The sequence below is a fragment of the Xenopus laevis genome, chromosome 6S, assembly GCF_017654675.1.
Source record: "Xenopus laevis strain J_2021 chromosome 6S, Xenopus_laevis_v10.1, whole genome shotgun sequence".
NCBI classification, from domain to species: domain Eukaryota; kingdom Metazoa; phylum Chordata; class Amphibia; order Anura; family Pipidae; genus Xenopus; species Xenopus laevis.
The window spans coordinates 123,940,443-123,967,447 of NC_054382.1; the positions used below are offsets into that span (position 1 = coordinate 123,940,443).

Below are 27,005 nucleotides of genomic sequence, written 5' to 3' on the forward strand. Positions count from 1 at the left end.
ACCTTTTAAGGTGAGTAGCCTATCCTTTCTAGACCTGACCTGTCTAGGTTCTACTCGAGCGCTGCCTGCCTGCTCAGGCTAGAGCCAGCACAAGATGGACCCTGGGAGCATGCTACAGTGCCATCTACTGGTCACTATTGAGAATCTCAGGGACATAGCATAAAGCAGAGCATTGACACAGGTCCCAAATAGGACCCATTTAGGTGTCTAGAACACTAAGGATTTGCCTGCCTGCTTAACTAGGGGTGTCTATTGTACACACCCTACAGTAGCTTGAACAAAAGTAAGGTTAGCATGCAATCTAAAAATGCCCTCTCACATAAGGACTTCAACAAAATAAAATGTCTCCTTGTTTATAAAACAATAAGCAAAAAAAAAAAATCACATTCTTAAAAATTTTAAATCTTTGCTGTTGGCCAAAAGTTACTTCCCTGCCTTGAAGTTCCTTATAAACACATAGAATAGAATTGTTCAGCATATTGGAGTATTCATGTATCTACCAAGTTCCCTTTTCTGCCTGGATTATTAATAACTGGTGTAAGAGAACACATTCTAAATAAATTAAGGCCAACTAGTATATATATATATATATATATATATATATATATATATATATATATATATATATATATATATATATATATATACACACACACAGGTATGGGGCCTATTTTCCAGAATGCTTGGGACTTGGGGCTTTCCGGATAACAGATCTTTCTGTAATATGGATCTCTGTACCTTAAGACTACTAAGAATCATGTAAACATTAAATAACCCAATAGGCTGGTTTTGCCCCCAATAAGGATTAATTATATCTTAGTTGGGATCAAGTACAAGCGACTGTTTTATTATTACAGAGAAAAAGGAAATCATTTAAAAAATTGGATTATTCGATTATAATGGGAGATGGCCTTTCTGGAATTCGGAGCTTTCTGGATAATGGGTTTCCGGATAATGCATCCCATACCCGTATATTGAATTATTTCTGCACAATGGGTATGATAATTTGTGAAATATTTTGAATGGTTGTGGCTTTTTATAACAACCAGCCAATGAGATCTACAGTATATTAAACAATAATAAAAGGCTCATCAATAACATTGCTTGATTTTGCTCAAAAAGCAGACATTACATTTATGTTTCTATATACAAAGAGTAAAATAATGGAAAACTGGTCAATTTTTTTTTAAAATGTATAGATTTTTCCACCTCTCTGCTAAACCAACAGGTTTTTAAAACTGCAGAGGAAATGTTTCATTCCCCTGTTTCCATTTTTTAATTTTGAAAAACATTTGAAATTTGAAGAAAATAGAGAAATGTGATTGCCAGCTTAGAAATTCTGTTATTTCCTATAAAAAGCTGAAGAATTAGGCAACGACAACTCTGATGGAAACTGTTGATGTGCATTGAAGCAGTAACTCTACTATTTAACAATAGGGTCATTGGTCTCAATGAAATATTGGTTGAACCTCTGCTTCCGGTATCCCTAACCAAACAACATACTGAGGTACTGAATTTCAAGGGTCCAGGAAGTTAAAGCACCTTATAGAGCCAAAACAGTAAAAAAAAAACTATTTTATGGAACTGTGTACTGGAATGATACAACTGTACTGTATGGACTGGAGACAGCAAAATCACTTTAAAAGAAAGGCTAACCAGGCTAACCGAATCTATTGATAGATCTGTTGTAGTGACGAGTGAATTTATTCAGCAGTCATGGATTTACAGGGGGAAATTCAACACTTCACCACCTGCAAATTTTTTTACCAAGACAAAAAAGTCTCCATAAGAAAAAACACCCATTGATTTTAATGCATTTGGACAAAAAAGTCGCCAAGACAAAATTTTTGCGGAGACAAAAAAGTCGCCATAAGAATTTTTTTTCGGTGAAACGGGACATATTTTCCCATCACTAATCTATTGTTCATTAACAGCTGGAACCTCTACCACATTGATTCCAGGCTTGGAGGCAAGTTTTGGTTGTATAAAACCAGGTGTACTGATGAACACAACCTCATGTAGACTGCCAGTCCACATAGGGGCTACCAAATAGCCAATCACAGCCCTTATTTTGCACCACCCAAGAACATTTTTCATGCTTTTTCTGCTCCCCAACTCTGTTAAATTTGAACGTGGCTTATAGGAAAAAAAGGTTAGGGACCCCTATTCTACGTGGTGTTCCTGCTGAATGATGTATATATTATTTTAATAAGCACATACACTAAAACATGCAGTGCAGAAACAATAGATTATACATGCAAATATCATAATCAGTCCGGTGATGCTAAAGGCAGTCAACCAAAGTGACTGTTGGAATCTACCTCATTGATCCCCAACCAGTGGCTCGAGAGCGACATGTTGCTCTCTAAGGGGAAAATTCACTAAGATGCGAAGTTGCGCCAGGCGCAACTTCGCCGCACTTCGCCACACTTCGCCAGGCGTAGTTTCGCCAGGGCTCCGCAAATTCACTAAAATCCGAAGTTGCGCACAGGGGTAGCGTAAGGTTGCGAAGTTGCGCTAGCGTTGATTCGCTATATAAAGCGAAGTTGCGCTAGCGAAGGCTAATTTGCATACGGCGCGAAATTCAAATTTCAATGGAGGAACACGTATCTGCACTACAAATGCCTAGAAAACCTTCAAATCAGCAAATAAAAATTTTATTTTGCCCTACACATGTGCCCACTGTCTAGGTAAGTTGCCATGAGTCAGGAAATGTAGGGGGGAGGAAGGGGAGCCCCAAAAATTTTTCGATCTTTTTCAGCCTATCAGCCATCATGTAGAAAACACGCCAGCGTTTTTTGGGACTTAGAAAAAAAATTGACTTTTTTTTAAACAATCCCTATCTACTCTATTGCGCTTCGCCAGGTCTGAGGTGGCGAATGAAGTCTAGCGTAAAAGGTAGCGTTCAGTACACTGCGCAAGTTAGTGAATTTGCGTAGTTTCGTCGCTAGCGAAGATTCGCCTGGCGTAAGGTTGCGAAGTAACACTAGCGAAACTACGCCAGAGTTCGTTAGTCAATTTGCGCAGTAGCGAAAATGCCAAATGCTAGCGAATTAACGCTAGCGTTCGGCGCTTCGCGCCTTAGTGAATTTGCCCCTAACCCCTTGGATGTTGCTCCAAGTTGCCTCAAAGTAAACCAAATGGCCAATGTCAGCCCTTATTTTGCACCACCCAAGAACATTTTTCATGCTTTTGTTGCTCTCCAACTCTTTTTGCATCTGAATGTTGCTTATGGGTAAAATAGGTTAAGGACCCCTGTCTGTCCAGGAGTTGTGTCCACTATATTCATTATATATAATGAATATACTGGACTCAGCAATATATGTGCCCTGTCCCCCAGCCTTAGAGGGACTCACTGGCAAAAAAAAGAGATAATCAACCCGTTCCTCAAACTATTGTTGCCAATATATTGTTGTCAATATATAGTACTTTAGCCATCTCACATTATGTGAAGTTGTATGTTCAGAGAGCTTTTTTTTTTTGTAGGTGTATTTTAGGTTAAAGCTTTACATGCGGTAATTTATAAATGATAGAAAATTAGGGGAAAGTCTGACACGGAGTGAATAACAAATTCCAAAGTCAAGGTGAGGCTCATTCAACTCAGGGCAGAATACCTTTGAAATGCTATTGTGCACTTCTGTAAAAGCTGAACAATCGTATCGAATGTCGTGTTTTACAAAAGAGAAAAACAGGCAAATTACTGGGAATTGATAGAGTCAAAATTCTGCTTTCTTTCATCAATTAAAGTGAAACTGGCACCTTCAATTATGGTGGGTATCTTTGAAAAGCATGGCAGACAGCAGGTTGAGCCTGCTGAAGCCTGTCTAGTTAGAGTCACTGACCCCCACAGCAACTTATTTATATAAGTTCAGCTGCCACACTTGCTTACCAACACCAACTCACTCCAGTCTGTCTGAAGGCACTTCTTTATTTGAGGTTCTTCTTCATTTGAGATTACATACAGTCTCTGATAGGAGCCTGATATAGTCATAAGCTCCATGTTACCTCAACCACTAACTTGTAAATGTTGGAGGTGCAGTGCCTAATACTATGTCTATTAACCAACTTCCCTTATGGCAGAAGCTACTGTCATGCTCAGGCAACCAAACTGCCACACCATTGGAGATAGGTCATGAAACCCACAGCAACCCATTAAATGTTCGGTTATGAACAGAATGCCAGTACATGGTATCTGTGATTGCTTGTTATGAGTTATCAGAGAGGGTGCAAGCATTGTGAGTTTTACTAAATATAAGAGTAGCATTATATTTACCCAAATACTCCTGTTGCTAGAGACAGAATTCAGTTTCTCTTCTATAAGATGACTATGGATGACATTCCTTGGAACCAGCTATTGATCAGGAAGGAATTAGCAACTAAAATAGTAAATACACAAAAGACTGGACTTGATAGCCTCAGCTTCTGGGAAGTGTCCTGTCTGATGTGGTTATATGTAACCAGAATCCAACAGTTTGGGTTCATTCCCTGTACTATTCATTAAAGGGGGATCACCTTCTACTTTGTTGCCAATCAGTGATCCCTATTTACAATATTGACTGGATGGTTGTCCATGAAATTGAGATTATTCTACATATCCATTTGGAGAGAGTGACTGACTGACAAATATAACTTTATATTTCAGGGTATATCAGGTATAATACATCTATGAAATAAAATGATCTTGAAAGTCACTGAGGAGGTCATGTGCAAGGACAAAGCTGAATGATTCTATACATGCCATGACTCTCCAAGGAGAGTAATATTACTTCTGTGTGCATTATATAATGTGAGTACAGGTACGGGACCTATTATCCAGAATGCTCGGGACCTGGGATTTTCCAGATAATGGATTTTTCCATAATTTGGATTTTCATACCTTATTCTACTAGAAAATCATGTAAAGATTAAATAAGCCCAATAGGCTGGTTTCGCTTCCAATAAGGATTAATTATATTTTAGTTGGGATCAAGTACAAGCTACTGTTTTATTATTACAGAGAAAAAAAGGAAATTGTTTTTAAAAATGTGGATTATTTGATTAGAATGGAGTCTATGGGAGATGGCCTTTCTGTAATCTGGATAATGGGTTTCCAGATAATGGATCCCATACCTGAACAATATAGTTGCATAAAAGGCAGTACGTACGTATGAGTGGGTATCACACAAGCAGCCCATGCTAAGAATAAGTGAAGATTTTAAAATGTGGAAGTGATTGTTCAACATCTGGAGGTTTAATGGACTCACAACACCCACAACCAGCTGACAAATAAACACAGAATGGGAAATATTTAACCTACATTGTCCCAGAAAGTTCTGAATTATGGGAAGGCCATCGCCCATAGATTCCATTTTATCCAAATGATTGAAATTTTTAAAGATTATTTCCTTTTTGTCTGTAATTATAAAACAGTAGCTTGATCCCAACTAAGATATAATTAATCTTAATGGAAGCAAAACCAGCCTATTGGGTTTATTTAATGTTTACATGATTTTCTAGTAGACTTAAGGTATGAAGATCCATATTACAGAAATATACTGTACATTATCTGGAAACCCCCAGGTCCTGAGCATTGAGCATTCTGGATGATAGTTCCCATACATGTGTATGTATATATATATCTATATATATCTGTATCTATATATATATATATCTATATAACAAACAAGGGAAAGTTGTGCTCAAAGTTGTGCATACAGCTGCTACAGATATGGTATGACTTTGACGTAGTAAATATATTGCAATATATGGACAAACAATCCCTGTGTTGTTTAAAGGGTAAGTCATTTTGTAGTAGCTGTATGCTTAAAATGTCTCAATGTCATAAATATATTGATAATGGGTTGAGTGCAGAAGACTCTTGTATTTCTCTCTCTCTCTCTCTCTCTCTCTCTCTCTCTCTCTCTCTCTTTATATATATATATATATATATATATATATATATATATATATATATATATATATATATATATATATATATATATATACACACATATAAGTCCACACACTCAGGTCTTAAAGAACAAAAAATAATTAAAATTGTTCTTTAAGACCTGAGTGTGGGGACGTCTTTTTGAATTGAATAAGCTGTTGTGGCTCTGCACCCAGGCAAGTAACTACAATGTCTTCGAGAGTGGCTTCTCTATCTACTATATATATTTATATCAATAGATCTATATTTACATTTACTTATCTTTGCCAACTGCATCTTGTCTACAAGATCTACAGCATGAGGTTAGTTTCCAGCCAAACTGCCCCTTGAATTAAAAACAAAGAACTGAAAAAGGATATATATAATTTCCCTTTAATGCTGTAATGCTTATATAGCAGTATCCTCAGCCCTCAATGAAACAGGAGTTACTTATGATTCTCTGAATGACGGCCAAGTCTCAGCTCACTCGTGTGACAGGGATTTTAATGACATTGGCCAATTCTGGATACAGTTTGTCACAAAGCAGCTGCTGCAGAATCCCTTGCTGAACACTGAGGTTAATCACTACTTTCCTGCAGGAATTGCGGGCCCCAAAATAGGCAACCATGGCGCTGACTGACAACCGGGCTGCTAACAGGTGGTTTCTTTTCTTTGGATGTCAGGATCAGATTAGTACAGACAGATGCTCAGTCCAAGGAATAACATTCCAGAGACAGAAACTGGATCTACAGTGCCACCAAGCGTTCTCTTTGTGAAGTCTTTATTATAGATATGTTGTCTCATAAGAGAATCAGGTGCTTCTAACAATGAAACAGAGGAGTGAGAAATAGAACAATCTGTAGCCATAAAGCCTTTCAGAAGTGCAGCCGGGCCCTTAGAAACCCATACAAAGTGATGATGAAATTGTTGTATAAATTGTTATATAAATAATGATAATGATATTTTACAATAAATCTGTTCATGAAGGGGAAGGCCCTGTCACTTTTGCAGCCCAGGAGTTCTCAGTCAATTGTGTCTGCTCCAGAAATATTTTCTAAATGTAACCGGTTTTTAAATGATTCCTTCTTAGATGTGCACTAAAAACCCATTCATTCTCTGCAGCCCCGATTTCCTGAACTACAGTATAAAAACATATAAAGCGTGAATACAGTCAGAAACCGAGCAATTCTCATCGATTTTTGTTGCAGGTAGAGTTTCTCTTCTGTGGGTATATGAGCCGGTGGAGAAACGCTCAATGGCACCCAATAGCACCCGCCTATTGAACAAAAGCCGACAGCCAAGAATTATGTGCCATCAACATTATAAATATGGGACATAAGCAGCGAAGCGGACGAAAAAAACAAACTTACATGCACACAGGTCAATATGCTAATGTATATAGCCCAAATGTAACGGTTCAATGTTGATAAATGCAGGTTATGCACTTTGGCAAAAATAATATGAATGCAAGTTATACACTAAATGGCAGTGTGTTGGGGGTTTCCTTAAATGAGAAGGATCTAGGGGTCTTTGTAGATAACACGTTGTCTAATTCTGGGCAGTGTCATTCTGTGGCTACTAAAGCAAATAAAGTTCTGTCTTGCATAAAAAAGGGCATTAACTCAAGGGATGAAAACATAATTCTGCCTCTTTATAGGTCCCTGGTGAGGCCTCATCTGGAGTATGCAGTGCAGTTTTGGACTCCAGTCCTTAAGAGGGATATAAATGAGCTGGAGAGAGTGCAGAGACTAAGTGCAACTAAACTGGTTAGAGGGAGGGAAGACTTAAATTATGAGAGGAGACTGTTAAGGTTGGGGTTGTTTTCTCTGGAAAAAAGGCGCTTGCGAGGGGACATGATTACACTTTACAAGTGCATTAGAGGACATTATAGACAAATAGCAGGGGACCTTTTTACCCATAAAGTGGATCACCGTACCAGAGGCCACCCCTTTAGACTAGAAGAAAAGAACTTTCATTTGAAGCAACGTAGGGGGTTCTTCACAGTCAGGACAGTGAGGTTGTGGAATGCACTGCCGGGTGATGTTGTGATGCTGATTCAGTTAATGACTATAAGAGGGACTTGGATGATTTCTTGGACAGACATAATATCAAAGGCTATTGTGATACTTAACACTATAGTTAGTATAGATATGGGTATATAGAATTTATGTGAAGGTAGGGAGGGGTGTGTACGGATGCTGGGTTTTCATTTGGGGTATTGAACTTGATGGACTTTCAACCCAATTTAACTAACTAACTAACTAACTAACTAACTAACTAACTAACTAACTAACTAACTAACTAACTAACTAACCCAACTTGCTCATCATTCAGTACATAGGGAAGTGAAGGGAGGGCCCATGGTAAAGGCAGGGGTTAAATAAGAGTTTCCTTGCACTTTACAGCACTGTCATCTAGAGAAGGTGCAGAGCACAGATTTTTTACAAATTTTTCATCTGTGCTTTAGTCATAAATGAGTCCGTTAATGTTTTTAAAAATTCAGCACCATTTCTAGAAAGCGTGGGTGCAGCTGACCTATATGTACACTAAAAATCATAGACCAAGTGGGACTTTGCTCAACAACAGAAAAAAGATGGCTGGACACAGCAGGACATGCTCCATAAGCAACATAGAAAAAAGTCAATAAAAATAAAATCCATTTTCATTGTTACTGGTTCGGTGAAGGGTTACAGCCTAATCTGTTCCTTCTCTAACGGGCTTTCCACTCTTGCAGTCATGTAAACAAGTGAAACCCTGATTAAATCCTACTGATCTTGATATGACTCTTTTGTGACTTAATAGAGCATGCCATTCATCAGACATCACATGCTCTGACATGAAAAGGAGTAGAATAAATACAGGGCTACCGCAGTCACAGGGCTACCAGGAATTTTTTTTACCCACTTTCAAAGTTTAAAAAAATTAAAGTTTTACCTAAATTGCCCTACTTTTCTCAATACATCCTGCTTGTCTCAAATTTCCAAAAAAATTTTGCAATTAAAAAAAAACACACAAGTCTATCAAGTTCAACCTTTTAAGTCTATATATAACCTGCCTAACTGCCAGTTGATCCAGAGGAAGGAGAAAACCCCTATCTGAAGCCTCTCCAATTTGCCTCAGAGGTGGAAAAAATTCCTTCCTGACTCCAAAATGGCAATGGGACCAGTCCCTGGATCAACTTGTACTATGAGCTGTCTTCCATAACCCTGTATTCCCTCACTTGCTAAAAAGCCATTGTATTGTCCTCCCAGTGGTGGAACTACCGGAGGTGCGATTGCACCTGGGCCCACACCCCCTCGGGGCCCTCCATCATCTCTGGAGGGGAGTGGGTGACTGCATGGCCTGCACCTGGGTCCTGCATTGTATAGTTACATTACTGCTGGGCCTCCAAGAGTCATTAAAGGACTCTGGGAGACATTACACCAGTGACTGGCTGGGCAGTGGGTGGCCTAGAGCCAATGAGTAGCAGTTTACTTCTCATTTTCTTAGATTCCACTAACTAAAAATTGTGGTAAAAACAATTAGAGGCTGCCCAAGGCACATTGACCACAGAGCCTATAGCCAGTGAGGTTGCACAGGGGCTCTCCAAGACAAAGGACTCTCCAATACCAATGATTGTTTTTAATAAAATTATGTTTTAGAAGATACTATTTAAGCTATCTATCACCCATGGCCTGTAGTGAGGAGTTTGAGCTACACATGGTATAGTACTTTTTTGTACTTTTTGTTATAGGGCATTGGACCACAGTAACCTCATAATATCACAAGATCTTGACACACAGCATCAATCAGTATCAATACAAATATTTTTTGGGCTTAGGTTCTATTCAAGTAAACTTCAAAGAAGGAGTAAAAATGTAAGGAATTCTTGGCAAAAGAGCCGAGGTGCCAGCCAAGCACAGTCTGTACACAAAATATGTTTTATTTGTGTGTTCTTAAGCAAAGAGAGGAAGTCTAAGTTATGTGACTCAAGTAAGCTCCCAGAATGTTCAGCCAGACTCTCCCCATTATATTCAGTTGCCCCCACAACAAATGCAAAGGATAAGGATGCTATAAGCTGAAGTGAATCAACAGCTAAAGGCTTGCAATTCATTTTCTTTCACTATTTATCCCTGAAAAAATGTGATGCCCTGACATTACTACCAAACACAGGACTGCTCTTGAGATTTGAAGCAGCATTTCATGTTTCTTCAGTACATAGTCATCTCCATTCAGTGTTCCTAATGATTTGGCCAAACACCTCCAACCAGAACCAGACCTACATCTGCACAACAGATGCAAATGGACACAGCCTCCAAAACAGCAGCATCATTTGTTCCTGAAAACAACAATGTAAATTCTTTAGTAATATAGAGAAGTGTTGACAAAGACATTGATAAAGTAAATGTAGTGTTGTGTCTATGGGGTATATTTATCAAAGAGTGAAGGTGGAGATCACCACAGTCCTCTAGAGTGAAATTCCACCACTCTCCATTCATTTCTATGGGATTTTGAAAGGCGTATTTATCAAAGGATGAACTTTCACCCACTGATAAATACTCTTTTAAAAATCCAATAGAAATGAATGGAGAGTAGCAAAATTTCACTCTAGAGGACTGTGGTGATCTCTAACTTCACTCTTCCCTGTGGTGATCTCTAACTTCACTCTTCCCTGTGGTGATCTCTAACTTCACTCTTTGATAAATATACCCCATTGTCCTTTCACTCAAATAGCAGCAGCTCTGCCCTGTTATATGGCTGAGATTCTTGATTTCGTTATCCAAGAATATTTATTTTCTTTGTTTTCTTTTCATTGTGTGCAACAGTCATGTCCTGCTTTATGGCTGAGATCTTTATAGCAGAACATTCCCAACTTAACCCGGCTGCAAACACTGGCCTCCTTCACAGCTGAGGCACAATCTTTATAACTCAGCATTATTGTGCCTAGTTATAGAATACTGTACAACATGTCATTCTTTCACTGGAGATCATAGATCCAATTCAAAACCCATTGTAGGCAACAGTCAACAAATGACTTGCAAGCCTGGGGGTGTTCCAGGGGATGCCCTTTTTCTTCTCCGTCTGTACAAATCACTGCCATATGAAGACAGAACCACAGTACATCAGCTGCAACTCTTTCTGCTCCAGTATAGAAGTGCAAAGAGTTGAGTCTCCTGGTGCAAAGGTGCAAAAGTGTAGAAAACACTGTAGCCTTCATTGCCTTTATCTACGTAGTGAGATATAACAGCTAAGAAAAGAGAGCAGAAACCAAAACCACAGCAGTTCTGAAATACTTCTGAACACTGCACAAAACCAGTATCTTGAGTAGAAACTAGTAAAAGCAGCTTACTAAGTATTTGTGTTTGCTACACCTTCATTACACATAGCCCTACAGCCAGTCATGCTGGAGTCTTGCTGGTTATATCGCTGCCTCCCAACTGTGCTGCTATATTATCTTTTCACATGCTCGTATTGTGCAAGTATTGGAAAAAAGGGGAAATTCCATTGTTAGTTCACAATTGTATTTAGAAGTAATTAGTGCATTTAGTGCAATTAATACAGAGAGTTTCGGGAAATACCAGACTCACACATTGAATTCATGTTTTTGATATTATAGAGCAGGGGTGCCCAAAAGGTATAGCGGGATCTACCAGTAGACCTTTAGTTGGTGATCAGTAGATCTCAAGATCTCAAGATACTGTCAACAAACAGCTCGTCTATATCACCCTCCTGTTTCATTCTTTTCATTCCGATATTTATTATGTTAAGGTTACATGAGAAACAGTTGTTTGTTAAATCATAAAACATTATAATATATAAGTAATATTTTCCATGCAACAGAATGCTAGCAATCCTATAATGGTTGTCATAATGGGACAAAATCACTAAAAGTAGACCTTGCATTAATAAAGTATGGTCACTCCTGTTATAGAGGCTAAGGATTAAGGAAATACTGGTTTGTTTATGTTCCACTATTTACATGTCCAGCTTTGTTTCTTGTATTTAATGTTGTACCCTTGGGTAGGGATGGCCAACATGCCGTATGTCTATAGATATAGCTTAGACTTATTTTGAAGAGGAAAGGCTTAGATCATGCAGCTTTAGAGTCGTCTACAGTATACATAGAAATCCTCCATCTTGCTCCTCACCATGAACCTTGTCCATATCCCTTTACATTTGTTTAGGATGGGATGTGATCTCATTGCAAGCTTCTATTCATTATAGCTGCTGCTTTCCGAATGGATGCCTCTTGGGCAGGAAGTGACATAGGGGAAGTCAGCACATTTTGGAGGACCACAGCTTGCCAAAAATGAAGGAGCCCTGGGGAGTTCATTAGGGCTTCCCCAAAACATAATTTAGCCAAACCACCAGTTTGTGCCAGGAATAAAAGAGGTTTGTAAGTATTTATATGATGTTTTTTTACATTTCACTACTTAACGGGATTGTATAGTGGCCATTTAACTTCACTGTTCCAGGGACTTGTGTTTCTGTACTTAATTCATACTTAATTCGTAACACTATTTACTTTAATAAAATAAAGGTGCTGTGTTACTTGTTTCATGACAAACGTTGTTTCCCTAATTTTCATTTGACTGAAACGTTTTTAGCTTTCACCATTTCACTCTCAGTATCTCTATCTATCTATCTATCTATCTATCTATCTATCTATCTATCTATCTATCTATCTATCTATCATCTATCTATCTATCTATCTATCTATCTATCTATCTATCTATCATCTATCTATCTATCTATCTATCTATCTATCTATCTATCTATCTATCTATCAACTATCTATTTACTTTTTTCTCTTCCACTTTCTATACATCATTCATCTATTGCTCTCTCTCTCTTTCTCTCAATCTTTAACTCTTTATCAGTGCTTAATTATCTGTCTCCCTTTTATTATCCTTTATATTCAATCACTTGCTCTTTTTTTTCTTTCTTTTTGTTTATATTGAAATGTCTCTCTCTCAGACTTCCACATTGTAGCAGTACTTGACTCTCTCTCTACATTTTACGCTCCTTATTTCTCTCTCTCTCTATCACTCTCTCTATCACTCTCTCTATCACTCTCTCTATCACTCTATCTATCTATCTATCTATCTATCTATCTATCTATCTATCTATCTATCTATCTATCTATCTATCTATCTATCTATCTATATCTGTCTGTCTGTCTGTCTGTCTGTCTGTCTGTCTGTCTATCTATCTGTCTGTCTGTCTGTCTGTCTGTCTGTCTGTCTGTCTGTCTGTCTATCTATCTATCTATCTATCTGTCTATATCTCTACCCATCATCTGTTGGTCTGTCAGTCTATCTTTCCTGTAACACAAAAACTATATAATACAGAATATCTAGAAATCAGCAGCAGTGTCAGAAGCACACACACACATATATATGTTTGAAGACACATACAGATGGTTAATACACAAACACATATGAGTTAATAGCCCATCTATTTATCTACCTGTCGACAGACTCAGAAGCAAATGTCTCCCCTTACCTAAGTGCACACGCAGAGTTAAATCCTAAACTTCATTCCTTACATCCTTCCAACAAACAAGGCAAAGTCCATTTAAATGCATTCAAGGTACATAGCTGTCTGGGACGCTGTGGCTGGAAGAAAAGCCTCGTTGTGTGAACAGAGACGACATTTCAGCCCAGCGTGACCACCAGCTGTAACCTTTGCAAGCCCACCCAGCCACATGGTTTGTGCAAGGAGCACAGCCTACTCACCACCAGGAGCGTGCGGCTAATCATCCTGTACATTGTGGTCTGAAACCTCAGCAGCTAAGAGCACACAATCCTTCTCAGAATGAGCAGACTGAGCAGACAAGCATTTTATAGAGACCCCAGTCAGGAAGCTGTGAGCTCACACTCACTGGAGGGTTTTTGTTTTTTTTAAAGCACATTAAAGATCCTAATCCGTCCCTGCCCTCCTGAGAAGCAGAGAGCAATGTACAAAATGATAAGAACCTGGAAATTCGACAGGACATCACACTGCTTGGAATTCCCCCCATGCAAGTGCTGAGAAGCCTTTATTCAATGGTCTTTTATCGTCTGAATTCATTGTCTGAATTCTTACTCAACCATTTGTTTCACATGTAAATTGCCAATTTTGTGTGACCTAAAGCAAATCCATATTTGGAATATTGGGAACAAAAGCCACTAGGGACAATAACTGTCCCCCCAATTTGTTAGGGCAGAAGGCAACCCATCAAGGCAACTACAATGAAATTTTGGGGCCGATTCATGAAGCTCGAGTGAAGGATTCGAATTAAAGAAACTTCGAATTTCGAAGTGTTTTTTGGGCTACTTCGACCATCGAATGGGCTACTTCGACCTTCGACTACGACTATGACTACGAATCGAACGATTCGAACTAAAAATCGTTCGACTATTCGACCATTCGATAGTCGAAGTACTGCCTCTTTAAAAAAAACCTCGACCCCCTACTTCGGCAGCTAAAAGCTACCGAAGTCAATGTTAGCCTATGGGGAAGGTCCCCATAGGCTTGCCTGAGTTTTTTTGATCGAAGGATATTCCTTCGATCGTTGGATTAAAATCCTTCGAATCGTTCGATTCGAAGGATTTAATCGTTCGATCGAAGGAATAATCCTTCGATCGTTCGATCGTAGGATTTGCGCTAAATCCTTCGACTTCGATATTCGAAGTCGAAGGATTTTAGTTCCTAGTCGAATATCGAGGGTTAATTAACCCTCGATATTCGACCCTTCATACATCTGCCCCTTTGTATAGTGCCTGAAAATAAAGTTCAATAACTTTGTGTGACTTTGGGAAATAAAATTAACACATATTTTTAAAGCAATATAAGAACTTTTGTGTTTGGATAAGAAAACGTACAACTCTGCTGTTTTGTCACACTTCATGGCTAAGGTACTAGATATTTTCAGCAGAGAGATCCCCTTGCAACCCATTGTATATACCACTGTCCTTAGCAGAAGTCCATTAAATGACGTTGATAACAAAAATGACTGAAAAGGTGGAAAGGCAAAGTAGACAAACCTATAGTATTTTTTAAATACTGTAAATTATAAATATATAATTTTATCAACAATGTATCCGTTTAATAGAAAAATGCCCAGAGCTAATTAGTGCTTAAACATTTTTAAAAAGGGTGGTAGTTTCTCTACCATCTACATAAAATGTTGAAAGTCTTATGGCATCTTCCATGTCTGAAATATACAACCTATAATCTTCCATTTGTGTTTTACTTTTTAATTACAACTGCAAGTAACCCCTAATTCTTCACATAACGATCAGGTCCCATACTGGGCCCCCATGCTTTTTAATCTGATTAATTTTATGCAATCATTTTCCTTCTTTAATAGACAATAGTAATTAAAAGGAGACATCATTAATTACAGGTATAGGACCTGTTATCCAGAATGCTCAGGACCTGGGGTTTTCCCGATAATGGATCTTTGTCATTTGGATCTTCATACCTTAAGTCTACTAGAAAATCATAGAAACATTAAATAAACCCAATAGGCTGGGTTTGCTTTCAATAAGGATTAATTATATTTTAGTTGGGATCAAGTACAAGCTACTGTTTTATTATTACAAAGAAAAAGGAAATACTTTTTCAAAATTTGGATTATTGGGATAAAAGGGAGTCTATGGGAGACGGCCTTTCCGTAATTTGGAGCATTCTGGATAATGGGTTACTAGATAACGGATCCCATACCTGTATTGTATATACCAAATCTTTGGTCCTGATGAGGAAGCCCACACTTGATTTTGGTCCTATTCAAAAAAAGTTAAGAAACCCTGCTGCCCTTATGGCCAGAACTGTCATTCCAGAACCTGTGCTTCAGCATCAAGTGATTGCAGGTAGGACATTTATCATCTATGGCAGTGGCTCTAAACCTGTGGGGCACAGCCATGGCTGAGGGAACCCCAACCTAAAGGCCAGTAATGGTAAGATTTGGGTTGAACGCATATTTGCTGCTCTAGGGGAGAACATTTCCTCTCCATCACTACTCCTGGAAGCCCAGCTTGAAGGTCATTTCGGATGATATTTGGAGTGCACCCTTACTTGCTGCTATAGATATTGTTGGGCCTATGGTTGAAGTGCTTTCCTATATATGGACTTTTGTCTAAGGAGACTAAGGGAGGGAACTAATGAAATTAGGTGGATACAAGAAATACATATGATATTCTCTGCGTGTTAGTATAAATGATAATATAGTGTCTGAGCCAGATGGAATATATCATTTTAGGCTACTTTTCACTGTCAAAATATTGGAAAGCAGTGTGATATTTCCATATTTAGAATTGAGTCAGACGGTAAAAGTGCCTGGTTTCCAGTTTATCTTATTCATCAATGGAGGGTTCCATGATTGTAGACCTGGTGATCCCATAATATTGCATCTGTGTCCATGAGGATACTATAACTACTAACAGCTACATTAAACCACTTATCCTCTGTATCCAAATAGATGTTATATTTTACAATGATCCCCAACCTGTAGCTCGTGAGCAACATGTTGCTCTTCGATCCCTTGGATGTTGTCCCAGTGGCCTCCAAGCACGTTATTCTTTTTGAATTCCTGGCTTAAAGGCAAGCTTTAGTTGCATAAAAAAACCTGTATACTGTCAAATAGAACCTCCTGTTGGCTGTAAGTCCATATAAGTGTTACCAATATCCAATCACATACCTTTTTTGGAAGCCCCAGGAAATGTTTGCATGCTTGTGTTGCTCTCTAACATTATTTTATACTTGAGTGTGGCTCATGGGTAAAAAAGGTTGGGGACCCCTTTCTTAACACATTACTGCACCCTTCAGAAATATACAGGGGAGTAACTACCAAGGGAGCAGACCCCGCGGCTGCAGGGGGGTCAACAAGATATAGGGGGCCCCATGAGGCCCTTATTAATGAGCAATTTTAACATATATTAGTAAAAGAGGACAACCTCTGGATATGTTGGAGGCCCTAAAATGAATTTTCTGTGGAGCCCAGTAACATCTAGTTACTCCACTGGAACTACAACTCCCAGGGGCATTTCTAAGCTTAAACAGCTGTCATTATGTTACATTTTTAAGATCTCATGGCTGTTCGCATTGTGGGTGCAGTGCATCCTATATATACCCTTCATTTGTGACCAGGGTGACATTTCTTTGAACTAATGTAATTAATTGTCAAAGGAATCGATAGACATGTGAGTGGGTGGGTTGCAACAAAGTGTCTGTGCAAAGAGGGAGCACTGTGCTACAATGTAATGCAGTTTGCTGTCATTTTGTATGAATAAGTTGTGATGCACCTGACGAAGGCTGTTGGGCTGAAACATGTAGTGCTGGATATAACTGAAATAAATCACATGATGATACCATAAGACGTGTTATGTTCTCTGGGTACTCTTTTCTTTATACTTGGAATTGTAGGCTACGTACACGGGAGTTGCAGCCTGTCGAGAGGTCACCTTTACTATATCAAATTAAAAGGACAAGTTTATCCTCTTTGTATAAGTTGTGAGTCTATGCCTTGTGTCTTTTGGGTACATAGCATCTGCAGACAATATTTTCCTAAGCAGATTTCTAAAAAGACCCTTGTCCATCACCCCTTATTGTAAGTATTAAATAGCTCATAGACTGAGCAAAATGGTTCCTACAGCCCTACAAGACCCAACATGGCAGCTTACACTATTCAACGGGAGCTTATCTATTACAGCTATGGAAACAAAACTTTTTTTATCTCCATGCACTTGACATCCTTTAAATTTTAGAAAAATGACTGGCTCTTTTAAAAGAAAATTCTGTCTGTATATTGCATATTCCATTTATCACCGTGAGAAAAGGGTGGGTGGCACAGACCATAGGCAGCTCAGTTCTACTGGAACAAACCACCTGTTTCTAAATTTGGTATTTTACATGCTCAGCAAAACTCAAGACAGGTTGCATCACTTAAAGGACCAGTAGAAGTGAAATGAAGGATTCATATTCATTAAACTGTCATGTGTGTTACTGTGTAAAAAAATGTGTATTTGCTTTAGAAGCCTTAAAGGGATACTGTCATGGGAAAACATGTTTTTTTAAAAACACATCAGTTAATAGTGCTGCTCCAGCAGAATTCTGCACTGAAATCCAAATCTCAAAAAAGCAAACAGATTTTTTTATTTAATTTTGAAATCTGACATGGGGCTAGACATATTTTCAGTTTCCCAGCTGCCCCCAGTCATGCCTGCACTTTAGGAACTGCTTTCTGGCAGGCTGTTATTTCTTCTACTTAATGTAACTGAATCATTCTCAGTGGGACCTGGATTTTACTATTGAGTGTTGTTCTTAGATCTACCAGGCAGCTGTTATCTTGTGTTAGGGAGCTGCTATCTGGTTACCTTCCCATTGTTCTTTTGTTTGGCTGCTGGGAGGGAAAGGGAGGGGGTGATATCACTCCAACTTGCAGTACAGTAGTAAAGAGTGACTGTAGTTTATCAGAGCAAAAGTCACATGACTTGGGGCAGCTGGGAAACTGTCAATATGTCTAGTCCTAGTGTGGAAAATAAAAGAGCATATCAGCAGTAATTCTGCTTCAGCGTCCTGTCTGTTCTCAACTTTGGTGAAGTTGCATTACTAAATTTTGGTGCTAGGACGGAGCGCCAGTGAGACAGTTACAGGACTGGCGATACTCTCCACCTTGTATATATCTACCATTGTAATATGTCTAGTCCCATGTCAGATTTCAAAATTAAATATAAAAAAAATCTATTTGCTCTTTTGAGAATTGGATTTCAGTGCAGAATTCTGCTGGAGCAGCACTATTAACTGATGCGTTTTGAAAAAAACAGATTTTCACATGACCGTATCCCTTTAAGACTATTTATAGAGGGAAGGGCAACTGGGTGACAATAGGGCAAGAAGGCGACATAACAATGTGGGCCCTTTTGATAAAGTGGGTAAAGTAATAAAACTTGTCATAGTTTGCAGATTTTACAGATTAATTCCAAATTGTCCTATTTTATAAATTCATTACATTTCAAGATCAAATTCTTTCCACAAGTCAAAAAAAATCTCTGCATAAAAACTCAAATTGATATGAACTCCAGTTTTCCAAACTCAAATTTTTGAGATTTATAGATCAAGGGGGAGGTTTATTTTCAGTTTAAGGTCAATGGGAGATTTTTAAAATGTCAATGGAAAATAATGGAGCAATGCCCGTATTTCATAAATATGCTACTGACTGAGAAAACTAATTGCGCAATTGGGTCTAATCACAATCTTTGTTCATGAACGTGTCAAAAGTCAGAAATGTGTCATTTTGAAAGAACTTCAACACACAACATTGACTTCAAAATATTTTTTTTCGCTTTGGCTTATTTACAAAAAATGTTGGCAATAACTGTAGTCAAAATAACGCTGCAGTTCCCTTGTGAGCTCAGACCTGGCAAGTTCCCAATATTTCCCATGGGGATATGAAGAGCTTTTGTCTGGCAAAGTGAAAGGCTCTAGTATTCTCATGCTCATTGGTAATTTTATTGTTACACTTCTATTGCAATAATGACATTTCAGTAACATTCCACTAAACAAAAACAATGATGTTGACATCACTCCAAGTCTTAATAAACTTTCAGCATTGGTGGAAACAAGCAGAGTATCAAAGCAACACACATGGCAACTTTTAGCTTAAAGGGATTCTGTCATGATTTTAGCAGTGTAGTTCTTATTTCTAAATTACACTGTTTACATTGTAAATAATTCACTCTACCATTCATCCCTAACCCTAAGGGCCAGATTTATCAAGAGTCGAATTTTTAAATTTGAAAAACTTCAAAATTCGAATTCAAAAAGACCAACCGTAATTAAATCGAATGTTTTTTTCCCCGAATATGTCAGTTTTCGATCAAATAGGTCTGTTTTTCCCCCCAAAAAACGTATATTTTTCAAAGTCCACCAATTGACTCCAAATAGGTTCTAGGAGGTCCCCCATAGGCTAAAACAGCAATTCGGCGAATGGTCGAAGTCAAATTTTTAAAGAGACATTATAAATCTCGAAATTCGAATTTTCAATTTTTTTTAAAATTATAATCGAATTTGGACTATTCCCTAGTCGAAGTACACAAAAATGTAGTCGTCATATAGGTATGTAGGTGCCATCTCAGGTCATTTTGCCTGGTCATGTGCTTTCAGAAAGAACCAGTGCTGCACTATGAAACTGCTTTCAGGCAGGCAATTATTTGTCCTACTTAACGTAACTAAATGTGTTGCAGTGGGACATGGATTTTTATTATTGAGTGCTGTTCTTATATCTACCATGGAGCTAGTATCTGGTTCCCTTCCCTTTGTTCTGCTGATGGGCTGCTGGGGAGGGAAGGGAGGAGGTGATATCACTCCAACTTGCAGTGCAGCAGTAAAGAGTGACTGAAGTTTATCAGAGCACAAGTCTCTTGACTGAGGGCACCTGGGAAACTGATAATATGTCTAGCCCCATGTCAGATTTCAAAATTAAATATACAAAAATCCACGTGCTCTTTTGAAAAACAGATTTCAGTGCAGAAGTCTGCTGAAACAGCACTATTAACTGATGCATTTTGAAAAATGATGTTTTCCCATGACAGTATCTCTTTAATAAACAAAGTGGGTACTACAACAGCTAAATGCCAACATTCATACTTCATATAATAATGGGGCCCTACAATATCTGTTCTGCCTTGTACTCTCAGGCACTACTAAACATGTCCCTGCCTTTAAATATGTTGTATATTTAATTATCAGCCCATTAAATGTGAACATTTGGTAACATAATTCTTGGGCAAATGTGCATATCAATCAATCATCGAACATTTGCATCTATCTCCCTTGCAGTATAACTCTAGGCAATAGTTTGTTTAATTTCCCACGAAGTTTTGTTATTGATCTGGGGCCAATGAAACAATTAGGCATCAGTTTACACTTTCAAGCTAAACATTTCTGTCACAGAAACGTATTAAGATGGGATTAGAGGAAAGAGACTCAAGATGAAAAATAAAAAATAGTGAGCATTCAGTAATGCAGAGGAATTGTTGGATCTGCAGGGGATGTAACGAGGCTTTGTCACTTGGTTAAGTTAAATATTATAAAGTTCTTTGTAAACAGAATTGCAGCTTAAAGGGATCCTGACATGGGAAAACATGTTTTTTTTTACAAAATACATCAGTTAACAGTGCCCCTCCAGCTGAATCCTGTGTTGAAATTCGTTTTTCAAAAGATTTTTTATATATAATTTTGAAATCTGTTTTGGGGCCAGACATGTTATTTTCTCAGGTGCCCTCAATCATGTAACTTGTGCTCTGATAAACTTCAGTCACTCTTTACTGTTGCGCTGAAAGTTGGATTGATGTCACCAACATCCAATCCCCTCCCCAGCATCCCTTCATCAAAACAACGGGAAGGTAACCAGATAAAAGCTCTTTCATTGCCAACCTAATGGCACATTACCAGAGACTGCGGAGTTTGTTGAGGAGCGTTGATTCTGTGATAATAAGCCATCTCTTATTTATAATATACAGTACAGATGGGATAGAGGGAGTGCACTGGTGATGTTTAAATGGACTGGAAGTATTCTGCTTAAACCTTCTAGAAAGAGAAAATGGATCCAAATAGTGAAGGCAGGCAAGGGTGTAGGAATAAAAGCAGTAGGCTGATGGGTCTACTAAGAAGGTAGAGTGATTGTGAGAAGTGCTTGCTTTAAAATACATTGGTTACTTCCAATCTCAACCGTCCTCGTGGGGTGGGTCTTCCCTATTAATAAGGAGAATTGGGTTGTGTCTGCTTGAAATTGGATATAACTGGGATAATCCAAGGTTTAAAAATGTCCCGCTTATCAAATAACAAATGGGACACTGTGTCACTTGATCTTCTTCCTGGAGGCATCATCATGGCTTACTATTTGCATTGGGGTGGGCAGGGAAAATAACTTCTAGTTACCACTCGATTCAAAAATAACCAGGATATGGTGCCATGCTAATAATTAATAGAGGACGCCTCCTTGGGATGAACATAAGCAGCATTATTTGTACAGTACGTTAGAACCTGAAGATCTCCCAATGTAGGATTCAGGCAGAGTTATATAAAGAATAATGTACCCCTATGAGGATATGAGAAGTCACCTTTTATAGAGGGTATATTGTACAGCTGGGGTCACCAACCTTTTTTACCTGTGAGCCACATTCAAGTTTAGAAAGAGTTGGGGAGCAACACAAGCATGAAAAAAAATCCTGGGATGCTAAATAAGGCCTGTGATTGGCTTTCTGGTAGCCCCTGTGTGGACTGTTGTTTGGTAGTACACGTTACACGTTAGTACGAAACTTGCCTTCAAGCCACAAACCCAAAAAATAAGCCCCTGCTTTGATGCCACTAGGAGCAACATCCGAGGGTTTGGTGAGCAACATGTTGCTCATGAGTCACTAGTTGGGGACCACTGTTCTACAGGATATTCCTGCCCGTTGTGTATGTGATATAGATTGAAATAAATATCCATTTATTTCTCAGCTTTTTTGCTCTCTTTACTTTTTCTTACTTTCTATCCTTCCATCTGTAGCAAGGAAAGCCAAAAACCTCACAGAAGAAGAAAGCAATGCTTTCAAAGAAATTCATTCACAGGAATATGCAAACCCAGCCAAGAATATTGACTTGCAAATCATGGTCAGAAGGATATAATTATTAACTGCCTAATAACAGTCTGGTTTGATTCCTGTAAAGCTTCCCTCTGATCTCTTGTACAGCAACACATTCTCCTGATGCCCCAAATATTGGGCTAGAAACTCTGGGCTTGATCAAATGTAAGATACAATTTCAACTGTATCTACAACCTCTTCCACGAATCAGTTGATATTTGTGGCCACTTAAATTACTGCATATGAGCCCCTGTGCATTTGTTTAGCCACTTACCTTAAAGTAGAGGGGGGACTCTGTAAAGGGGTATTGTCTGTATCTCAGTCGGCACTTCAGGGGTCACAACGGTAACTTTGATTCTTGTTAGAATTCAGAGGTTTCTGATATTGTTTAAGATTTCAATAACAGTGGGATTGTTATTGATATAAACCCATCTGGATGTGTCATTTTTCAGAAATGTCCCCGTTGGGTCCAAAAGTCTGCTCGCCCTTCATGCATTTGGCATCAAACCTTCTAGTTCTTGAACTCCTCCGATCTGTCTTGTGTTCCTATAGTTAAGTACCATCTGGAAAGTAGTATCTAGCTCAGCTATTTAAAATAAAAATAATTATGAACAGGTTTTGTCTATAGGTAGACTGATTTGTGGTCTGCAGGTCATGATGAATTCAGAGAGGTTTGGTGGTGGGCAGCATGGAGGCACCCTGTGGAATGCTTCACACTTTATATACATTTCATTCAGCATAGGGAAAGAAATGGGCTTCAAGTTGCTGGAAAGGTGTAAACAAGGAAGTTGAAGCCTTTTAAGCCCTCCTAAACGCCTGTAGGAGTGAGTTTTTAATACTCACTGATTTTTATTTACATATACCAAAGTTATCAGAACTAAGGTACAGGGTATGACTTTTATGAATTGCACCAATGTTGAGTTATTTTTTGTGGTCCATAAAAAAACTGATTTACAAATATATGGAGGCCCATTTATTAAAGGTTGAACTTTAGTTGTATTAGAGCTTTTTGTAAAGATGATTAATCGAATTTCCTCTAAAACCACGAATGACATGAAAGTTCTTTAAAGACCTAATTATAAAAAGCAAGAACGACTATAAATTCTGGATAACTTACATTTTTCGTGAACCTTTTTACAGCAAGGAACAAATGGCTCTCTGAAAACCTCTAAAACCACAAAAGAAAGAGGAAAAGAAGGTCAGCTTTCATTGACTTTTGCATGAACAGATTTTATTTGACTTTTATATCCATGGATTTTATGGCTTGGGCACTTGATTACAGTTCAAAAAAAATCCCAGAACAATATGATTGTTTCCATGTAAAAGCCAGAATCGGAGAAACAAAATTCTCCGAACCTTCGTAAACCGCCCCCTTAAAGTTCAAAACCTAAAAAGGACAAATTTATTAAAATCCGTCATTTTTAAAGTTTTTCTTATTTTGACAGAAATCAAAGCGAAGAATTCAGAATCGGAGAGACAAAATTCTCGGAACCTTCGTAAACTGTCTCCTTAGAGTTCAAAACCTTAAAAGGAAATTTTTATTAAAATCCAAAGTTTTTAAAGGTTTTCTTATTTTGAGAGAAATCAAAGAGAAAAATCCTAAATTTTGAAATTTGACTTTTTCTAAAAGAATCTTTCATTTATGCAAGTGGAAATTCAGAACATTTGGCTAAACTAAAACCTGGCAAACTTCTATATAAAACAGTGTGTATGTTCAACATTCAAGCTACTGTATCTTTTAGTGTTTTGTTTTTTTTAAAAATCGAATTTGTAAAGATGAATGCACTTTTTAAAATTATTCCTATTTTTTGTAATTATTCTAGTGGTTGAGAAAAAAACTCGATTGCTTCTAATCACAATTTTTTTCACAAATATTTTTTAAAAAGCCTTTAAAAAAAAATAATAGATTAATCTCTCTCCAAATGTAACTAAAAAAATGCTAATCAAAAATAGTGTTGTCCTAATTTCCAACTATATGTGAATTTGATGCCAAAAAAACATCTCTTGTATTAATAAGGTACAAGTGTATGTAATAAAAAAACCAGCATATTTTATTTCAGGACGATTATTAAAAATGCTTTATTAGAGAACTTTAAGATGGTCTTATCTTTTAGTACACTTAGGGGCCCATTTACTTAGCTCGAGTGAAGGAATAGAGGAAAAAAAACTTCGAATTTCGAATGGTTTTTTTGGCTACTTCGACCATCGAATTGGCTACTTCGACCTTCGACTACGACTTCGAATCGAACGATTCGAACTAAAAATCGTTCGACTATTCGACCATTCGATAGTCTAAGTACTGTCTCTTTAAAAAAAACTTCGACCCCCTACTTTGCCACCTAAAACCTACCGAGGTGCCATGTTAGCCTATGTCGATCGAACTATTTGCGCTAAATCCTTCGACTTCGATATTCGAAGTCGAAGGATTTACATTCGGCAGTTGAATATCGAGGGTTAATTAAAGAAGGATCCCAGGTCCCAAGCATTTTGGATAACAAGTCCCATATCTTTATTCCATTAAAAGTCATAAAACTCTACAGGGTGGTATCTTCTACGGTGCCAGATGCTTCATCTATGGTTTAAATTGTTACCATGTATCATTAGTGTCATGTAGGCTGTAAAATGATGGTTTGTTTATAACCTGTTGTGTTATGACTAAAAGCCATAGTGGACAACAGAGATGCACCCAAGGAAATAATATGTGGCCCACTTTTAGTGGCTATTGGGAACCGCAGCCCACAAAATACAGCCTGTCCATTGGTCTAGACTACACCACAGCTCTTTAGGCTTTCAACGCTAGAGCGAACACTAGATTTGTTGTTTTTTACTTCCTAAAACACAGAAGAGAATTTTAGAATATTAAAGCAGAAATGCCCAACTGCGACTGAAGGACATCCGGCCAACTTGTAGCGCGGTCTTATTAATCCCATTCCTATTAATAGGGAGCTGTATAAAACATGAGCTTGTTGCAATGTGTAAGCTCTGAAGGCTGCAAAGAGGGCTGCAAAGATGACAAACTGGGAGCAGGAATACCGCAAGTGAAAGTGCTTTTTCAATCAGACAAGGACTTGTTATGAGACACAAATCACATAATCCTCATAAAGGGTTTCAGTCCAAGTTTTTTTTATGCAGCCCTGACCACTGTTTTTCAAGTTATTCCCTTTTCACCCACTGCCAAACCCTCAAGTTTTTTTGGAATCCGCCCCTTTCCTTTGGGTACTTTGTTTTTCTGTAACAAAATACGTTGAGTGGGTGTGTGTGTGTTTGTCCGGCTCCAACACCCATCCTTGGTATTAAAGAGAACAAGGCAACAAGTGTACATCAGTGACATTATTCAGAACAAAGAAAAAGTATTAAACAGTTGGCTGCTGAAGGAAGCCATTAGGGATGCACCGAATCCACTATTTTGGATTCGGCCGAACCCCTGAATCCTTTGCAAAAGATTTGGCCGAATACCGAACCAAATCTGAATACCGATTTCCCTCTCCGCGCCTAACGCAGTTTCCCTCCCCTCTCCTAATTTGCATACGCAAATTAAGATTTGCATTCGGTTCGGCCGGGCAGAAGGAATCAGCCGAATCCTGCTGAAAAATGCCAAATCCTGGCCGTATCCTGGCCAAATCCTGGATTCGGTGCATCCGTAGAAGCCGTGTTGGTTCAAGCTGACATAACTTATTCCATTCTCTAGCTACAGTGGCCTGATTTTTAAATGAAAGCACACCTTTTACAATTTTATTTGTATTATACACCTGCAATGAATGCCTATAAGTTCTATTACCATCTTTATAGTAACATAGTAACATAGTAAGTAAGGTTGAAAAAAGACACATGTCCATCGAGTTCAACCTTTTTTTTTTTTTTTTGTTTATTAACTACCTATCTGCCAGTTGATCCAGAGGAAGGCAAAAAAACCCATCTGAAGCCTCTCCAATTAGCCTTAGAGGGGGAAAAATTCCTTCCTGACTCCAAAATGGCAATCGGACTAGTCCCTGGATCAACTTGGACTATGAGCTATTTCCCATAACCCTGTATTCCCTTACTTGCTAAAAAGCCATCCAACCCCTTCTTAAAGCTATCTAATGTATCAGCCTGTACAACTGATTCAGGGAGAGAATTCCACATCTTCACAGCTCTCACTGTAAAAAACCCCTTCCGAATATTTAGGCGGAACCTCTTTTCTTCTAATCGGAATGGGTGACCTCGTGTCAGCTGGAAAGACCTACTGGTAAATAAAGCATTAGAGAGATTGTTGTATGATCCCCTTATATATTTATACATAGTCATCATATCACCCCTTAAGCGCCTCTTCTCCAGCGTGAACATCCCCATTTTGGCCAGTCTTTCCTCATAGCTAAGATTTTCAATACCTTTTACCAGCTTAGTTGCCCTTCTCTGTACCCTCTCTAATACAATAATGTCCTGTTTGAGTGATGGAGACCAAAACTGTACGGCATATTCTAGATGGGGCCTTACAAGTGCTCTATGCAATGGAAGAATGACCCCCT

The 27,005-nt window shown here is 38.3% G+C and overlaps 1 protein-coding gene across 2 annotated transcripts in view; it reads right to left on the reverse strand.

Moving 5' to 3' along the window:
• Positions 1–13,664, reverse strand: part of tnfrsf11b.S (tumor necrosis factor receptor superfamily member 11b S homeolog) — a 21,059-nt gene extending 7,395 nt beyond the window's left edge. The window contains 1 exon segment of one of the 2 annotated variants that reach the window (NM_001092818.1): positions 13,627–13,664. In NM_001092818.1, the coding sequence (NP_001086287.1) occupies positions 13,627–13,659 (33 nt within the window). In that variant the 5' untranslated portion in view covers positions 13,660–13,664. 2 annotated transcript variants of the gene reach the window in all.
• Positions 13,665–27,005: the final 13,341 nt, after the last annotated feature.